The 17,332-nt window shown below is 41.3% G+C and overlaps 1 protein-coding gene across 1 annotated transcript in view; it reads right to left on the reverse strand.

Annotated features, from left to right (window-relative positions):
* SRGAP2 (SLIT-ROBO Rho GTPase activating protein 2) overlaps positions 1 to 17,332 on the reverse strand; it is a 252,681-nt gene that overhangs the window by 31,275 nt on the left and 204,074 nt on the right. Inside the window, exons 11-13 of the mRNA XM_021711204.1 lie at positions 12,337 to 12,421; positions 8,959 to 8,986; positions 7,080 to 7,104 (exon numbers count right to left, since the gene is read on the reverse strand). Of these exons, the coding sequence (XP_021566879.1) occupies positions 7,080 to 7,104; positions 8,959 to 8,986; positions 12,337 to 12,421 (138 nt within the window). The remainder of the gene's footprint in view (positions 1 to 7,079; positions 7,105 to 8,958; positions 8,987 to 12,336; positions 12,422 to 17,332) is intronic.

Here is a 17,332-nt window from a genome sequence, read left to right on the forward strand (position 1 = left end):
TCAAAAAATTAGCTGGGCGTGGTAGTGCGCGCCTGTAGTTCCAGCTACTTGGAAGGCTGAGGTGGAAGGATCGCCGGAGCCCAGCAGGTTGAGGTTGCGGTGGCCAGGAGCGGCCACTGCACTCCAGTCTGGGCGACAGAGTGAGACTCTAACTCAAAAAAACAAAACAAAAAAAGGAAGTTGTACATCTCATCATTTAAACTCTTTCAAAGACTTCTCATTACTCTCTTCCCATATCCTTGTATGTCTGGAATCCTGTCTTTCCCTCAAGTTTCATCACATGTTCTTCCCCCTAGTTTCTGCTACAGTCACAATGGCTGCCTTTCTCCTTCAATAAGTCTTCCTTTGCCTTATGGCTTGGCATGAGCTGCTTCTGTTACTGGCATGCTCTCCTCACCCCTGATTGTGACTCAAATGTGTGGGTATTTGTTGGCACTTGTCACCACTACCTCCCAAGCTCTCCTATGTCAATTCCAGGGTGTCCAGGTCTGACCATGACACCCTCGCATAGCAGATGCTTGATTAATACTGGTTGAGGGTAGTAGAATGAACCAACAGGAGTTTTAGAGAGTTTGTTTGGCACAAAGTAAGAAAGAAAAGACAAATCAATTCTTGGAAATAGTGGAGACTAACTGGTACTAAGCAAAGAAGCAGGCCTTCCAGATGTCAATCTTTACTTTGCCATTTTGCTGCAGAATCCTGCTTATGTTATTGAACTTCTTTGTATCTCAATTTGCCATCAAACTGGGGGATGGAACTGGTTGTGAGAAGAGTAATATATCCTACTGGCACATGAACATTAGTGCCCACTATTATCTGAGGAATTTAAAGAGGTGTTGGGCCAGGTACTAAGTCCTTTAGATTGATTGGTTCTGGTGACAACACTATGGAATATGTATGTATGCATTACTATTATATTCATTTGACAAATAAGGATAAGAAGGCTTACTGAGGTTAAATAGCTGTTATAGTTACATAGCTGATAAGTGGCAAACCCAAGAAGTTTCCCTCTAAGACTGAATACTTTACCACTATATACACTGCATCCTAGGAGTTCAGTAAACCTCACCAGTGTACATACAAAGAATTACTCAAAACCAGTAGGGTTTCATAATGCAGCTAAATGCACAATAATTCAGCTGTGTGGAAGAAAAAGATCAGGCAGAGGGGCCTGAAACCTAACTAGAAAGGCCTTTAGACGTTCAAGACAGAGACTGGACTTTCAAGTGGGATGGGTCCGTGTGGCTTCTGCCCATTTCACAGGTTTGCCTGTGCCTCTCCCCTGGCTGTGAATTTCCCACTGTAGCCAGGGTTTGGCGACTCATAGGGAAGCAGCTGGGTCTCATGAAGAAGTAAGGCTGACAGAAGAGCTGGCTTAGCCCCTAGCTCCTAAGCTCTCCGGGAACCAGGGATGCTGCCAAAGGGAGTACTGCATGTGCCAAGGTAGAGCTGGAATCAGGAAGGTCTCAACGACCCAAATGCTCATCTTTGTGACCCCCAAACCCATCTGCTTCCTTCAGCTTTCCAGCTACAGCAGCCAGTGTCTGTTCTCTTGTCAGCATCACTGACTTTTGCCAGTCAGGGATGATTTTAGAGAAAGAATCTTTGTCCTTTCTTCCCTTAAGCTAATGAAGAAACTGGATTCCACTATAAGACAAAAAAAGGCTCCATTTTGGGGAAGTCTTTATGTTTACAGACTTCTGTTATTACATTTTCCATTTATAAATAGTAGCAGCAGAAGAATGAAACTAGACCTGTGTCACTCACCATGTACAAAAATCAAACCAAAATTTTTGAAGAATGAGTTCCATGTAAGACCTGAAACTATAAAACTAATAAAAGAAAACAATGGGGCAATGCTTCAGGACACTGGTCTGGGCAAAGATTTTTTAGGTAAAACCTTAAAAATGCAGGCAACCAAAACAAAAATAGACGAATGGGATTAAATCAAACTAAAAACCTTCTGTACAAGAAAGGAAACAATCAACAGAGTGAAGAGACAACTTACAGAATGGGAGAAAATATATGCAAACTATCCTTACGACAAGGGATTAATGACCAGAATATATAAGGAACTCAAGCAACTCCATAACAAAGGAATAAACAATATGATTTTAAAATGAGCAATTAATCTGAATAGATATTTCTCAAAAGAAGACATACAAATGGTTAACAGTTATATAAAAAAATGTTCAACATCACTAATCATGGGAAATGTAAATTTTAAAAAAAACCACAATGTGGTATCATTTAGCCCCAGTTAAGATGGGCTATTACCAAAAAGTCAAAAAATAACAAATACTCGTGAGGAAGCAGAAAAAAGAGAATGCTTGTACACTGTTGGTGAGAACAGCCACTACACAAACAGTAGGGAGGCTCCTCAAAAAACTAAAATTAGGCAGAGCCTGGTGACTTACATCTGTAGTCCCAACACTTTAGGAGGCAGAGGCAGAAGGATCACTTGAACCGGGTGTTCAAGACCAGCCCGGGCAACATAGCAAGACCTTGTCTCTACAAAAAATTAAAAACAACAACAACAACAACAGAAACCCTAGCAGGACATGGTGACATGTACCTGTAGTACCAGCTACTCAGGAGGCTGAGGTGGAAGGATCACCTGAGCCCAGGAGATCAAGGCTGCAGTGAGCCGTGATTGTGTCACTGAACTCCAGCCTAGGCAACAGAGCGAGACTCTGCTCAAAAAACAAACAAACAAAAAACCTAAAATAGATCTACCATATGATCCAGCAATCCTGCTGCTGGGTATAAATAAAAAAGAAAGAAGATCAGTAAGTCAAAGAGATATTGAGATATCAAGATGCCTGTACTCCCATGTTTATTGCAGCACTATTCCCAACAGCTGAGATATGGAAGCAACTGGTGTTCATCAACAGATGAACGGATACAGAAAATGCGGTATACATACACAGTGGAATATTATTCAGTCATAAAAAAGAATAAAATTTTGAAATCTGCAGCAACATGGAGGAACTGGAGGACATCATGTTTAATAAAATAATCCAGGTGCAGAAAGACAAGTATCGCATGTTCTCACTTATAAATGCGAGCTAAAAAAATTGATATCATGAATGAAGAGAATAGAATGATAGTTACCATGGCTGGGAAGACTAGAGGGAAGTGGGAGATGAAGTGAGGTTGCTTAATGGGTACAAAAATACGGTTAGTTATAAGGAATAAGTTCTACTGTTCTATAGCACAGTAAGGTAACAATAGCAAACAATAAATTATTGTGTATTTCAAAATAGCTAGAAGATTAGATTTGGAATGTTCCCAACATCAAAAAATGATAAAATATTTGAGATGACAGATATCCTAATTAGCCTAATGTGATCATTACACATTATGTACATGTATCAAAATACCATATGTACCTCATAAATATGTGCAATTATTACATTATTGGTTAAAAAAATTTTTTTAAATAGTAGCAGCAGTGATAATGAGTGTTCATAAAGTTTTACTCATCTGAGATTTATATATAAAGACCCAGAGGAAGGAAAGTTGGCTTCCACAAGTTATGTGAGTGCAAAATTCTGCCTGGATGTGCAGGAAATGGAATGTTAATGGTAGTTAAATGTAAGTACAAAGAGTTGATAGGAAACAGGGCATCAAAGACAGCAACCTGAATGTCCATGGTTACCAGCAGCACTCAGAAATTTTCCTGATGGATAATCTATGGCAGACAAGGGTGGCCAGAGATGACCTGTCCTGCAGAAGAGCATTTTCCTGGTCCCCACTGCTCCAATGGAGTTTAAAATAGAGTCCAGTGGAAACACAAAACAGACACAATCACAAAGGTTTTGAACACTGCCAAACTCCCCTCTCCTTGTAATGCTTCTGAGCTATGAGTGAATTCATTTCCCCAGATGTACCTGTGTGCTCTGGTGGTGCCCCCAAAGACTCGCACTTCATGACTGCCTTTGTATACAGCTGACTGAGTAGTTTCTAAATGTGCTCTTATTCACTGTTTCTGCCTTTCTCTTTCTCTGTTTCCCCAATGTTTAGAATCCATGTCAGTTTAATATGTTTATATACTATATGTTTGGCCATATAATCTCAAGTTTGGAAGGGGCTTTTGAGGACAATCAGGTCAAACTCCTATCCAATCAGATTAAGGAAACTTTAAACCAAAAGTAGAGGGAAAAGGGTAGGGCCTAACTTGAAAAGGACAGTGAAGCACTGGTCCAGTGATTTGCAGGAGAAAACAATCACAAAGGTGGACAGATAATGTCTAAATATGCATTGTTTGGCAAATTTCTTATGAGTAAAAGGGTTAGGATTTTTGTTGGGTAATGGCCCCTATTATATTGTCAATTTCCATTTTCATCAAGGGAGAAAATACAATAATAAGTGATTAGATGTGGGTATTGAGAAAAAAGGCATAAAAGATAAGATTTGGGGCCTCGGGGACTGTGAAGAATGGAAAGCCCTCATGAACACAAATAGAGAAGTGAGGAGAGGAGCTAAGGAAATCAAAATGTGATGATGCGGAAGGTGAAGAGATTGATGCTGAGCATAGACGGTGTTATCTCAACTTTCAAGCATAAATGTCCAGTCAATCACTGAGGAGCTAAAGCCAAAGACTCAGAAAGACAGCATTATAGAACAAAAGGATGCTTAGGGAAGGAGAGAAAGATTCATCTAAGGGAACAAGACTGACAAGGGAAAGGACAGAGTCTTGGAGATATGCCTAGTTTTAAATAAATGGAGAAAGAAAGACTAGCAAAGAAGACATGGAAGTCATGACCGAGAGAGATAATTGGTCTTGCAGGGAGCAGGGAGCGTCTAGAAGCAGCAGCAGAAGTGTTACCTTTTTCAAAAAGGTCTGAGATGGTTTGGACCTAGTCATTGCCAGGGTCAAAAATGACTAAACTCCATTAGGGAGTGTCAAAAAAAAAAGATACTGGATTCTTCCTCTGGTTTGCCATAAATGAACAAACATTTCCTGGTTACTTATACAAGATTACTCACTTTCCAAATTACTATTTTACCTTCTTGACCATCTTAGAAAAACTTTTTGCTGACCTACTAATAGATATCAATTTCTGGAGAGGAACTGGGATAGCAGAATGAAAACAAGGATTATATTTGCTTGGGCTTCTTGGTACATCCTGGAACTCTTACGCAAACCTAGTGCTAGGTAAATACACTTTGCATGCAACTGCTTAGGTGCGGCAGGATGCAAACCAGATGGGTGCCATTCTCCTCCAATGGTGAATCCAACCAAGGGTACATATCACCTGCCAAACTGTGGTCTCTGGCACTCCTGCAGTCAGAGTGGAGGCTGCAAAGGCCTTGCACATATACTCCGTCTACAAGCAAGAGGCCCAGTTTCAGTCCAGGAGCTGAAATGAACAAACTTCAAGTTCATTTCTTTCATTAGTATTAAAGGAAAAAAGGCTTGCTCCCTCTGCAAGATATCTACCTATTAATTTTAAAAGCAATAAATTATCCCTGGAAGGCACCCCATTCCTCTCTCAGTTTAAATAGAATTACGGGAGAAAGAGAAGATGAAAGAAATAGAGGAACAAGAGGAAGGAAAGTTATAATGAAATTTTTATAATTTAAAAAATGTGTAATTGTATCTGATGGCGTTCCCATTAGGATGAGATCCAAAGTAGAAAAGGGAAAAGATAGTGACAGCAAAGCCAAGACAAGTGAGACATATCATCCAAGCTTCCCAGTTGATGCACCCACCCAGAGCAGTCAGACGAGCTGAAGAGACGCTGGGGCTGCCGACACCACAGAAACCATGCACCCTCTACATTCGATTATCTCCCTGTGGCTAGAGCCACTGAGAATTACCCAAAATGATTTTTTTAAAGCCTGGATTAGTTTTCCCCTGAGCAGACACAAAGATATTTCTGAGCTCTCTCCACCCCTCCCTGCTACTGCATAGCTGGTATCAGCTTAGGAGACACAAAATCATTTCAGTATTTGCCATAAAGTATAATTAGGAAGTCAAATTTGCTACTGCAAAAAATACTTCAATTAACTTTTTTTTAAACAAGCACAAGTGCTGTTTAGATTATCCACTGATGTGGATTATCCATGCCACTGCTCTTTAAGATCCCTCCTAATATGGGTAATGAGAGCTGGCTGCCCAGTGGCAGATTTTAATATTAATACAACATTGAAGATCATGCACAGAATTGCAGAGTTGAATAGCTCTTGCCTATCATTCCTAGACCAGACTTAATCTTTATACTGTTAGCATGTTTTAGGAACACATCTTGAATGACTATACCACCAGGAACAATCAAACAAAATCTGCAAGCTTAAAGTGAGATTGTCTGGTCTAGGTAATTAGCTGCTGTGAGTTACTGATATATTAGTACGTATGTAGGAAGTGTCAGGCCTCTTTTGTGGTCTCTTGGAAAAGGATGCTGATATACTTTGGATTGTTGGCCCCTCCAAATCTCATGCTGAAATGTAATGCCCAATGTTGGAGATGGGACTTTAGTGGGAGGTATCTAAGTCATGAGGTTTGGTGCCATTCCTGAGGTAATGAATGAGCTCTCTTTCTCTATTAGTTCACTTGAGAGTTGGTAGTTTAAAAAAGCCTGGCACTTCCCCCTCTTTTGCTTCTACTTGCACCATGTGACACATCTACTCCCTCACTGCCTTCTGCCATGACTGTAAGCTTCCTGAGGCTCACCAGAAGCCCAGCAGATGCCAGCATCATGCAGAACCATGAGCCAGAAGAATCCTCTTGTCTTTGTAAATCACCCAGCCTTGGGTATTTCTTTATAGCAATGCAAAACGGACTGCTACAGAAACCATGGGCATTTCTGGAAGAATCTGCCCCAATACTAGGGAGTATGCATGAGAATAAATCACTAGATAGAAGAGAAACAAGTCAAAAAGACTATGGCCACTCTAAAGTTAAATCAATGAAGTTGCCATAATAATAAACATACTATAACTAAATGGTACATTCCAAATGTAGGCATGACATCAGAAAAGTGCCTGTCCTGCCCACAGTGGAGTCCCATAAATGTCTGTGGGGTGTAGTATATTTTCATGTCAAAGCAGCCTGGTTCTTGTTGGGCCCTTACCTGTTTCCTCACGGTGGAGCTACGCCTGTTATCCCACCAAATCAGAGGGGACGGATCCAGCAACAGGGAGGCAAAAGAGAAAATCATGAAAAATGAGACGAACAACCACTTTCAAACTCAGAAGTTTTTGATAATTAAAAACAACCCATGTAGTGGTTAATGAAACAAATCACATTATTTAGCTCAGTCCCAAAATGGCTAAGAGACTCGATAAGCTACTTCCCAAATGAAGCCCAATAAGCTGTCTTCTTCACAAAAGCACAGAAATCCCTGCTTTTCATGTCTACCTCCACTCAAAATTAGAATAAGGAAATTGGTTCAATTTGGGGGAAATATATTTGGGTTAGACAATAAGACCTTTCTGCTTGCAAGGAGAAACTGGTAAATTCCATAGAATGCTATAGTCCCCCTCCCCCCCACTTAGATATCTTTAAAGATCCCTATCTTTATATAATTTGTGTGTGTGTGTGTGTGTGTGTGTGTGTGTGTGTGTGTGTGTGTGTGTGTGTGTGTGTGTTTCAAGAAGGTAGAGCATCCAGTCCGGAAGGAACCTTGGGGATCATCTGGGTCAGTTTTTTTCAAGCTGTGTTTAGCCTCAGAAGGATTTTCTCAAAGAAAATCTGACTCAAAGGCACAACACCCAAATGACGGAGGGCAGAGCTGTACTGCTGTGAGTGAAGGCAGGAATCAGAGCTTGGCTACTGGGCATTGCTCTGTTCGTGAGAAACCACTCCTGAGAAACCTTTACGGAATCCTAGAGCTCCTCAAATCTATTGTAATGCTCTTGTCTTGTAGAAGAGAAAACCAGAGTTCAGAGAAGGGAAAAGCATGGCTCAAGGTCACACAGAGAAATAACCCAGCAACAGGAAATTCAGCTCAGCTCTTTTCAGTCCCACAGAGCTTTCTGCAGACACAGGACCTCAGGTGAACTTATATTAAGACCTTATCACCAAAAAGATACATTCCAATGAATTCTATTATTCTGGTTCCCTCTAGTCATCAAGACTGGTATATTAATGGGATCTTTATTGTAATCCACAATGACAAAATGATGAAAGCCAAATGAAGCTATCTCTAAATAACAAGTCTATAATTGTAAATGGCCTCATGATTATTGTGTGTGTTGGCAGATATAAGTGGTTGATATAATGGGCTAACTCAGGGTCTCTAAGGATCCCAGCCCATTAAAGCCCTTTCTCCAGTAAAATCAGCAAATTTTTAGGCATCTGAGAATTGTATGCTGAATGAATGCCTTGCTCTCTGCCAGCTCACGAATTTTCTCATAGCAGCACCATGACTGGGAGGGAAAATATTTGGCTGGGGTTGAGGAGGGAGGGGAAGGTGGGGAAAGACTGGGAGGGTTGCATACTTGTACATTAGGCAAAGTTTTTTTTACCAATGCTCTTGGGCAAGCCAATGCAATGTAATATTTCAATATCCAGCAATAGTCACTCATTAGGAGCTGTCAACTTTACTGGGCATAAAGAATCAGATAGCATTTGCTATCCCTGATCTCCTTTCTTTGGGTCACAGGCTTCCCAAAGCAGCTAATGTTAGGTTACCAGCATCCTCCAGAGTAGAAGGTTTATTTTCCTTGCAATGCAGTGGGTAGTCTATGGGACTATTTCAGCAAATGATAACTCCCTCCACTCAGTTCTGCTCAGTTCTTTCCCTAAGTCCCAGAAAATCCCATTTCCATCTGAGACCAGATGGAGCCAGCAAGGTGAAGGGAAGGAAACAACCCCCATCCCAGGGGTTGCTTTGCAAAGTCATTCAATGCCTTTATAGCTCAACTCCTTGGCTCTTTCCCAGGCTGGGACTGCTTTACCCCATGGCCCTCTCTTTATCCCTTTCTAGGCCTGTCCTAAGTCACACTCACCTGGCTAAACTGCAATCTGTCCGCTGACCTGTTGGAAAGACAAAGGCAAAACGTGTATGTTAAAAGAGATGAGGTAGCCGGGCTTGGTAGCTCAGCCTGTAATCCCATGCTTTGGGAGGCTGAGGTGAGTGGATTGCCTGAGACTGCCAGTTCGAGACCCGCCTGGGCAACTTGGCAAGACCCCATTTCTACAATAAATCAAAAAATTAGCTTGGCGTGGTAGCGCGTGCCTGTAATTCCGGCTACTCGGAAGGCTGAGGTGAAAGGATTGCCAGAGTCCAGCAGGTCGAAGCTGCAGTGGCCAGGAGCAGCCACTGCACTCCAGTCTGGGTGACAGAGTGAGACTCCAACTCAAAAAAAAAAAAGAGATGAGGTAAAAGAGAAAGATCTCCTAGGAATTACCACATCCATCTCCCCTGGACAGCCACTAGTATAACAGCACGTCCAAAAAGAAAGAAAGAGAGGGAGACAGACACACAAAGATCCTTTTTTCTGGGTAAAAACTGTTTCTGATGGTGATTCCCAGTACCGTGTTGTTGGTATTTCTGTAGCTTAGGTTTGCTAACTCTGCTTCCCAATGAGAAAACAGGGGTGAGAGTAGGGGAAACAATAGCAATACAGATCACACTTTATAGAACAAATTATTAGGAGCCATCCCAGAAATAAAATTCAACTTCTCTTACAGGTGTGTTAAGTGGGTGTGGTGGGGAGAGAGACAAACTTACTTGCTCCTGAGTATAGAAACAAACATACACACACACACGCTCTCTCACGGGGTTGGGATGAAAAGAAGAAAATGGAGTTCTTTGGGGGAAAGAACAGAGAAGATATGGATATTGTAGTTTTAGATTCATACTAAATTCTCCTGTTAGGTTGGACTAGGGTGGCAACGAAGAAATGAGATTTAATGTTGATACTGCTATCAAATCATATCAATCCAATAGCGAGTCCTAAGAGTTTAATGGGTCATTGCAAGCTTTTAAAAACTGAAAACCTTAAAACTCATAAGAAATATTCTTATGTTTTTAAAAATATATACATGCACGTATACATGGACTATGATGCAACATATATTGCTTTGGGTTCACAATTAATGAAGCATGATCTATACTAAACCTGTTATATTTAAACCAGGGGCAAACCCCAGGAAGAAGGAGAGATCAGCTCACAGACTCTTCATCCAAGCTCCTGGAAAGGCAACTCCAAGGGCTGGGGGTGGGCAGGGCTTTTCCTTGCCTTTAAGGATTGCTAATTGTTGATTACAGTTCGGCTCATTTTAAGCAAGACCATCCCCCACCCCTAACAGCCTCTCATTACCAAAGGCTCAGCTTTCATCTGCAAAAATGTTATTCTGAGCCATTATTTTCAACATCTGTCCCATTTCCATTCTGGAATATTCATACACATCAATTATCCCTCTGTGGCAGGAACAAGGGGCTCTTGCATTATGGTGACAAATACATACAGAAGGCAGGAACATGATGATTTGCACACAGGAAGATTTGCAGGTTTTTTTTTCTTTATTGCTAGAACATGTCATTTTAGATTAAGGCAATTTGTACCACTAATGAATGGGCAACCTTTGTCCCTCCATAGCAGCACATTTGGTGCATATATGCATGTGAGTAAACCCATTCACTCACATATATGCACACACTCTTGCACATGTGTGATTCTAAGGTCCTGCTCCCCGCATACTTATGGGTCATGCTTAGATTTTCTTGACAAAAAGAGATCACAGCTATAACTGGTTTCAAATAGTTCCGGGCTTTCTTTCCTCCAATTCCCCATGGAGCAATCTGATATCCCATGAGCAAAGATTTTCTATAAGCAAAATTTGGCCCTCAACATTCAAACCTGTTTAGTCTGAGTCTCTTGGGTGCTGAGAAGGAAAAAGAACAAAGGTTAACTAACAGGCTTCCTTCACATAAAAGAAAATGCCTTAAGAATCACAAGATCAGCCGGGCTCGGTGGCTCAGCCTGTAATCCTAGCACTTTGGGAGGCCGAGGCAAGTGAACTGCCTGAGCCCACGGGTTCGAGACCCATCTGGGCAACTTGGTGAGACCTCGTCTCTACAATAAATCAAAAATTAGCTGGGCATGGTGCCTGTAGTTCTGGCTACTTGGAAGGCTGAGGCGGAAGGATCGCCGGAGCCCAGCAGGTTGAGGCTGTGGTGGCCAGGAGTGTGCTACTGCACTCCAGTCTGGGTGATGGTGTGAGACTCCAACTCAAAAAAATAAAAAATAAAAACAATAAAAAGAATCACAAGATCAAAGTTTAAAGAAAAGAAATTAATGATCTGGGCAAACTGTCTAATGCAGGCAAAGGACAGGGTAAAAAGGAGGCTCTGGTATAAAAAGCAGGACTCCAATTCCTGGGGCCAATGAGCCCATGACTATGGCATACCTTCCTGTACTCTGCAGTTTGTCTGAAGAGTACTCAAGAATTTATCTTAAAATGTTAGACCTCTGTGTAAATGCAGGCTTGTCTGTCACTGATGTTACCATAGTCCCTGCAGCCTCTCCCTTCCTCTCCCTCACATCTCTTAAGTGAGAAGATTAGTGGGGCAGGGAGGAGGGGCTGGGCATTCAGAGACATCCCTAACCTGGGAATCCTATTAATCACAGGATGCGAAGAGCTAGGCAGGAGACCTGGGCAGGTTGCCAAAAAACCTCGGGGAAGTTTCTCTCTCAACCTCCACCTTCTGTTTGACAGCCGAGGAGAGAAAGTCCAGAGTGCCAGTCCAGTTCTCTGTCTTGCTACTTTCTAGGGTGTCTGGCTAAAATCATCCTATGAGACGAGACAGTCCATTCAGCACCATGGCTTTAGCACGGCCACAGCAGAGAGCTGCCACTTAACCAGTATCAGAAGCCTTCAAAACAGAAGGAAACCGATGTTTTCCCTGGAAGCTACAGAGAACAGTAGTCTATCCATCCCTCCTGCATTTGAGGATTCTTTCCTCTCCTCAGAGAAGCTGGGCATCTCATCTCATGGCTCCCTACCTTCTTGCTCCAACCTCAGTCCTGCCACAGAGGAACTGCAATTTTTAACTAAGTGTCTGGAGCATAAATAACCCCTCAGCCTCTCTACTCTAGTCGTGGCAGAGGAGTCAAAGGAGGGGGACTGGGTGGAGAGCAGGCACGCTTCATTTAAACAAATAGATGATGCACGTTAGTGCTTCATTAAGCATTGGCCTTTTCCCATTACTCAAGCAGTCATTTGGGGCGTGTGCTTCCACATCAAACAGGCCAGGAAAAGAAATGCATTCACATAACAAGATCGGGTCCACTTGGCTGAGGATGGAGGCGTGTGCTCAGCAAGAAAGCTTGAGCAGGCCTCACTGCCAAGCCTGCCAAGCAGAGGGTTCCCACACTCACTTTCTCCCAGGGTTTTCTGCAGAAGGTCATGCTTGGCTTGTAACTTGGTGATGAGATTCCTTCCCTCCAGGTACTCCTTCATTTTCTATAAGAGAGGAGGAGAAAAACAATCAGACTCCCGAAGAAGAAAATCACAGGAGCTCAGCTGGACAATTCTCCTTTTTAGAGGTCATCTGGTTTCTAACACAATTTCTATAAAGTCCATTTTTTTTATTTCTTTAAGGCCTTGAGTATATGGGCAGCTGCTGATTTTCATGGTGGATAAGTATCCTACTCGTGGATGGATAAGTTTTTCTGGGAGCTCCATGTTAGCCAGTATAAACAAACTTTTTTCTAGAGCCCTTTATCTGTCTCTGAGCTCTGCTTTTCTCAGTGTAGAGACACACACCACACACACGCTATTTGGCACTTCTGCTGACAGCCTGCCCTGCCCTGTCCCCTTCCTGGGCACATTCCATCACACCAGGAGTAGGGCCTATGGCAGGCTCAGTCCCTGCCTCAGCTGCAAAGCCCAGTGTGCAGAGCATCTTTGTCTGAGCTGTACCCTAATCAGCCTCATTCTCGATTCAGCACGAAGTCTTTATGGAAAGCTTGGGGTTTCTGAGCACTCAGAGAAAGAAGCTGTCACCCCACCTACTTATACACACACATATGGTTCCAAACAAAAGATAAGGTTTTGGAAATGTAATTTCACCTGCTCTAACAGTCAAAATATGATTGCTGCATTTTTATATTTGCTCTCTCTCAACTCTTGTCTGCCCAATGAGGGACCATTATGTTCCCAGACAATTAATCAAATCTTCAAAACAATCCTAGGAACTATTATGGGGATTATGATTATTATCCCCCCATTTTTCAGATAATGGCACTGAGGTTTGAGGAGTTTAAGTTGCTCAAGGTCAAACAGTTAGTGAATGGTAGGGTCAGTATCCACACACATGCAGTTTAATTGTTATGATAAAATGCTCTATACATTATGATACAGAGCAGAAGAGAGAAGCAGAACTAAACTCCAAAGCATTAATTCTTTTTATATGTTTAGCAATTTAAGAGGTCTTAGAACACTTTAGCCCATATTCTTTCACATGACTCCCAATAACTGTACAGTACATCGTGAAGACATTATTATTTCCTTATTACAGATAAGAAGATGATCTCAGGGGAATGGGGGTGTCAAATAATTTGCAAGCTAGTAAGTAGCAGACCCCAGGCCTTTGGACTCTTAATGGTGTGTTTTCTACGCTCTCCCACAGCCATTCTTGGGATCTTAGTTTGCCTTGGTTGTCTCCTGCTGCAGTGGTTCATCTGCCAGAGCAGGGGTCATCTGCCCATGTCTAAATTCAGAAGCCAAATGGCAAGGTTTACCAAAGAGTGATAGTGAATTAATGCTGATCATTTAAATTGTAATTGTTCTTTTTCATGTGTATTAAGCCAAAAATAATAATAATAATTATGAATCAAACCTTTGATTTCGTGGCTATTACCACTTAGGATTAAGACAGATAGAAAAGGTGAAAAATAAGAGTTACTTTTGTACTTTTCTGTGCAGTGTAAACTTTTAACTAAGAGCTTGTATTTAACACGAACAAACTTTCTCTTTTGTTTAAAAACAAAAGAAAAATCTGTTTTCTCCAGGATATCGTCCCTGGCTCTCTCATGCTCACCCAGATGGTCTTGTGTGTACCTTGCAAATTTCCATGACAGCATTTTTCATACAGTCATGAAGGGTTTATTACTCATGTGTCCTTCTCTCCAGACTGCTTTCTCCCTATGGTCAGAGACCATGTCCCTTTATTATTCTTTGCATCCCTGATGCTTAGTACCATGCCTAGCAGATAGCAGATACTCAATAAATACATGAAGAATGAATAAATAAAAGAGCAATCTCACTTTCCTCTGGACAGAACCTTGGTCAGCTGCTATAAACCAAGTCCTTATATGAGCCCTCACTCTCTAAATTAAATATAAAACAAACTCTATATCACATTATTTCTGCTGCCTGCTGAAGACCTGTTCCCTCTGCTCCTTTATGCTTTTGCACGAGAACATCTGCATGAAAATAGGCTCCACTGTCACTTTACTTTTTCCATCTGCTCCAGCTGCCAGCTCTCCTACTGTCAGCCCTCCCTGGTGATGTCCTAATCCCCAGCCAGTGGCTAACTGTGGGTTTGGGACAGAACTTTAGAGCCCAGAGGTGAAAAGCCTTCAGGAAACATCCAACACAATCTTCAAAAGCCTCTCTTTGGAAGGTTATCCCAGGAGACTCTAGAGGTTTCCTAATGAGAAAAATTCACCAAGAAGCTGTAACCCTCAAAACAAGACCAGGCTGCTCAGAAAACAGCCGAAACTCTGAAAGGAGATGGATGCAAATTCCTTCCTCTTACTCATGTTTCTACTTGTGATTCCAGAAATCATTTTTTCCATTCATTTTCACAGTTCACTAGTTAACTGGCTGTCACTTGGTGAACCATTAAAATAAATAACAATCTGATAAAGAGGTATGATGGATTACCTTTTCAGGTTCCATTAAATCCAGAAGGATCAAAAGTGTGCAAGATATGACCTGCATCCTAATACTGGCGTGGAAATCATGGTTGGGGGTTTTCCATCTAGGTAACTGGGTATGAGAAGGTAAAGGAATCCCAGAGTTTGCAGGCATGCTATTTATTACTTCCCTATCCTGTCCAGAAGTCAGCACTCATTTGTATGAAAGATAAACTGGGAATAAATGACCTTGCCTTTATTGGTGGAGTTGAGGGAAAAGGCTTCAGTTGCTGCTGGACAGACACACAGAGAAAAGAGCTGAGACTGCTGAAGGCATGGGAGGAACATGTAGCTTTTTGATGACTTCTGGGGCCCAGGGGGCCAGGAAAAGTGCTGCTTATAATCTCAAATCTCAAAATCCCTTCCCTGGGCAATGAGGGTCACTTTCCTTATTTAGGGCATGTTCCAATATTAGGTAATTAATTTTCTTTCATTCCACTGCCTACACCTAGTTTCCCTGATCAAACACCCAAAAGTAAAATGATTTCCTGGAGTTTTCCTCAATGGAAGAGCAGAATAAAGGGTAATTTTTTACTCTAGGTATCACCAAAATAAAATCAAGTTCCTAAAACACAGTCTAGCCACAACTTTCACACTCAAAATGATCAAAACTGAGAATTTCTTCAAAAAGTAGGAAGGAAGGCAGAAGTGTGCTGTTTTGTTGCTACTGGGAAACTTCCATTCGGTTCTTATGATCTTGGGAATTCATTTCCTAACAATTCCTTATTGGTTATTAATTGTCAGTCATGAGTTTTACTTATTTAAAAATATTAATATATAATTTTTATTTCAGAGTCCTCCCTCCTTAGCAGACATTTTAGTTGTGTTACAATGAAAAAGCATGAGGTGGAATAGTCTAGTCCTACCACTTACTAACTCTTCTAACTTTGGGCAAATCACTTAACCTCTGAATCTTAGTTTTTCCATCTGAAAAAAAGGGAAAGATATCTTTTTCATTCATTCATTTTCTCAAAGTTGCTGAGAATAAAAGCGGATAACAAGCATCACTGTGATAAGCAGAGGGCCTGGCACCTAGCAGGTACTCAAAAAATATTCCTTATATCAGAATCATCTGCTTAGTTAACCTAAAAACCATTCCTTCCCTAAACGTCTTTGTTTTGATCTAAAATATATGCTGAATCAAAGCAGAAGGTTTGGGGCCTTTAAAAAAAAAAACAGGACGAGGCACAAGAATGCTTTTCAAATTTAAAAAACTCTTCCCTTTAAGTACACTCTTACCATGAGGGTAAAAAACTCACGGGACCTTACTTATTTCTTGGATTGAATCTGTGTGAACCCAAGGCCATAAGTATCCACTGCAGCAAAGGGGTAGAGTGGGTAGGAGGAGTTAACTATGCCTAGCCAGTCCCATGTGCACAGATACACAGATGTCATTATTGTGGTTGCTTCTCCACCATCCAGGCATCTGACATTTCCCCTCCTTCCCGTCAATTTTTAAAACAAGAAACAGCTGTCAGACAGAATACATAATAGAATAAACCTTAAATGGAGCATATCTCCCAGGTTAATCAACAAGGCAAGGGCATTCACTCATTTGTACTTGCTTAGTACACGTTTACCAAGGACCTGCGAGAGAATATCAAGATAAAAAAATCTCAGACCTTAAGTTCCAAGTCTAACGGTCTAACCCAGTACCCCAGTGGCCAAGGCATTGTCTCCTCTTCTATTACTTTACCCAAACCTGTCCCTAAGAATTCGGGTAGTCTAGCTTTGTTACTTTATCAGCCATTATCCTTAATCCCTTCCATGTTCTATCCTCCATACAAGAACCTCATACTCCAACTCCTCAAACAAGGAAATACTTAGGAGAAATGCCAGCCTTGTAAGGCTTTGGTAAACCTTGGCTAAACAGTGAACATTATTGTCTACAAGCAGAAAATTGGTTCAATAAATGATGCATGAATTCCATCCAACCATTGAAAAAAGAGGCAGATCTTTTAAAACTAATATAAAGATAATATCCAAAATAAATTAAGTGAAAAAAGGAAGTGAAGAAAAGTAAGACTGGAATACTTCCATTTTATTTCATTATATTTCTATGTTACTTATTTATTGAATGGTATTTACAGATACCTCAGTTGTTGTCCATGCATAGAATACCTCTGAAAGGATACTGGCTTCAATTACCAGCAGAAGGAAGAGGAAGGAGGGTCAGGAATGGGCAAAAGCTTTACAACACTTTTTTTCTGTATGCCCTTTGGAAATGTTTGTATCTTTTAAAAAAAAAAAATCTGCTTTTAATCACCACCATTCAAAAAGGCAATGAGAAAAAAAGGAGACATTGCTGAATTACATGTTACAGAAGAAGATGAGTGATAAACACAAAGCCAAGAGCATCAGGAATCATGTCCCCACTTAGGGCAAATAAGAGGAAAAGGCTGCTGAGTTGTTCCTACATCCTTTCCTCACCTCAGCTTCCTCAGCAGGATAG

This window comes from Carlito syrichta, unplaced genomic scaffold, assembly GCF_000164805.1.
Source record: "Carlito syrichta isolate Samal-C Ts95f unplaced genomic scaffold, Tarsius_syrichta-2.0.1 Scaffold301930, whole genome shotgun sequence".
In the NCBI taxonomy this organism is placed as follows: domain Eukaryota; kingdom Metazoa; phylum Chordata; class Mammalia; order Primates; family Tarsiidae; genus Carlito; species Carlito syrichta.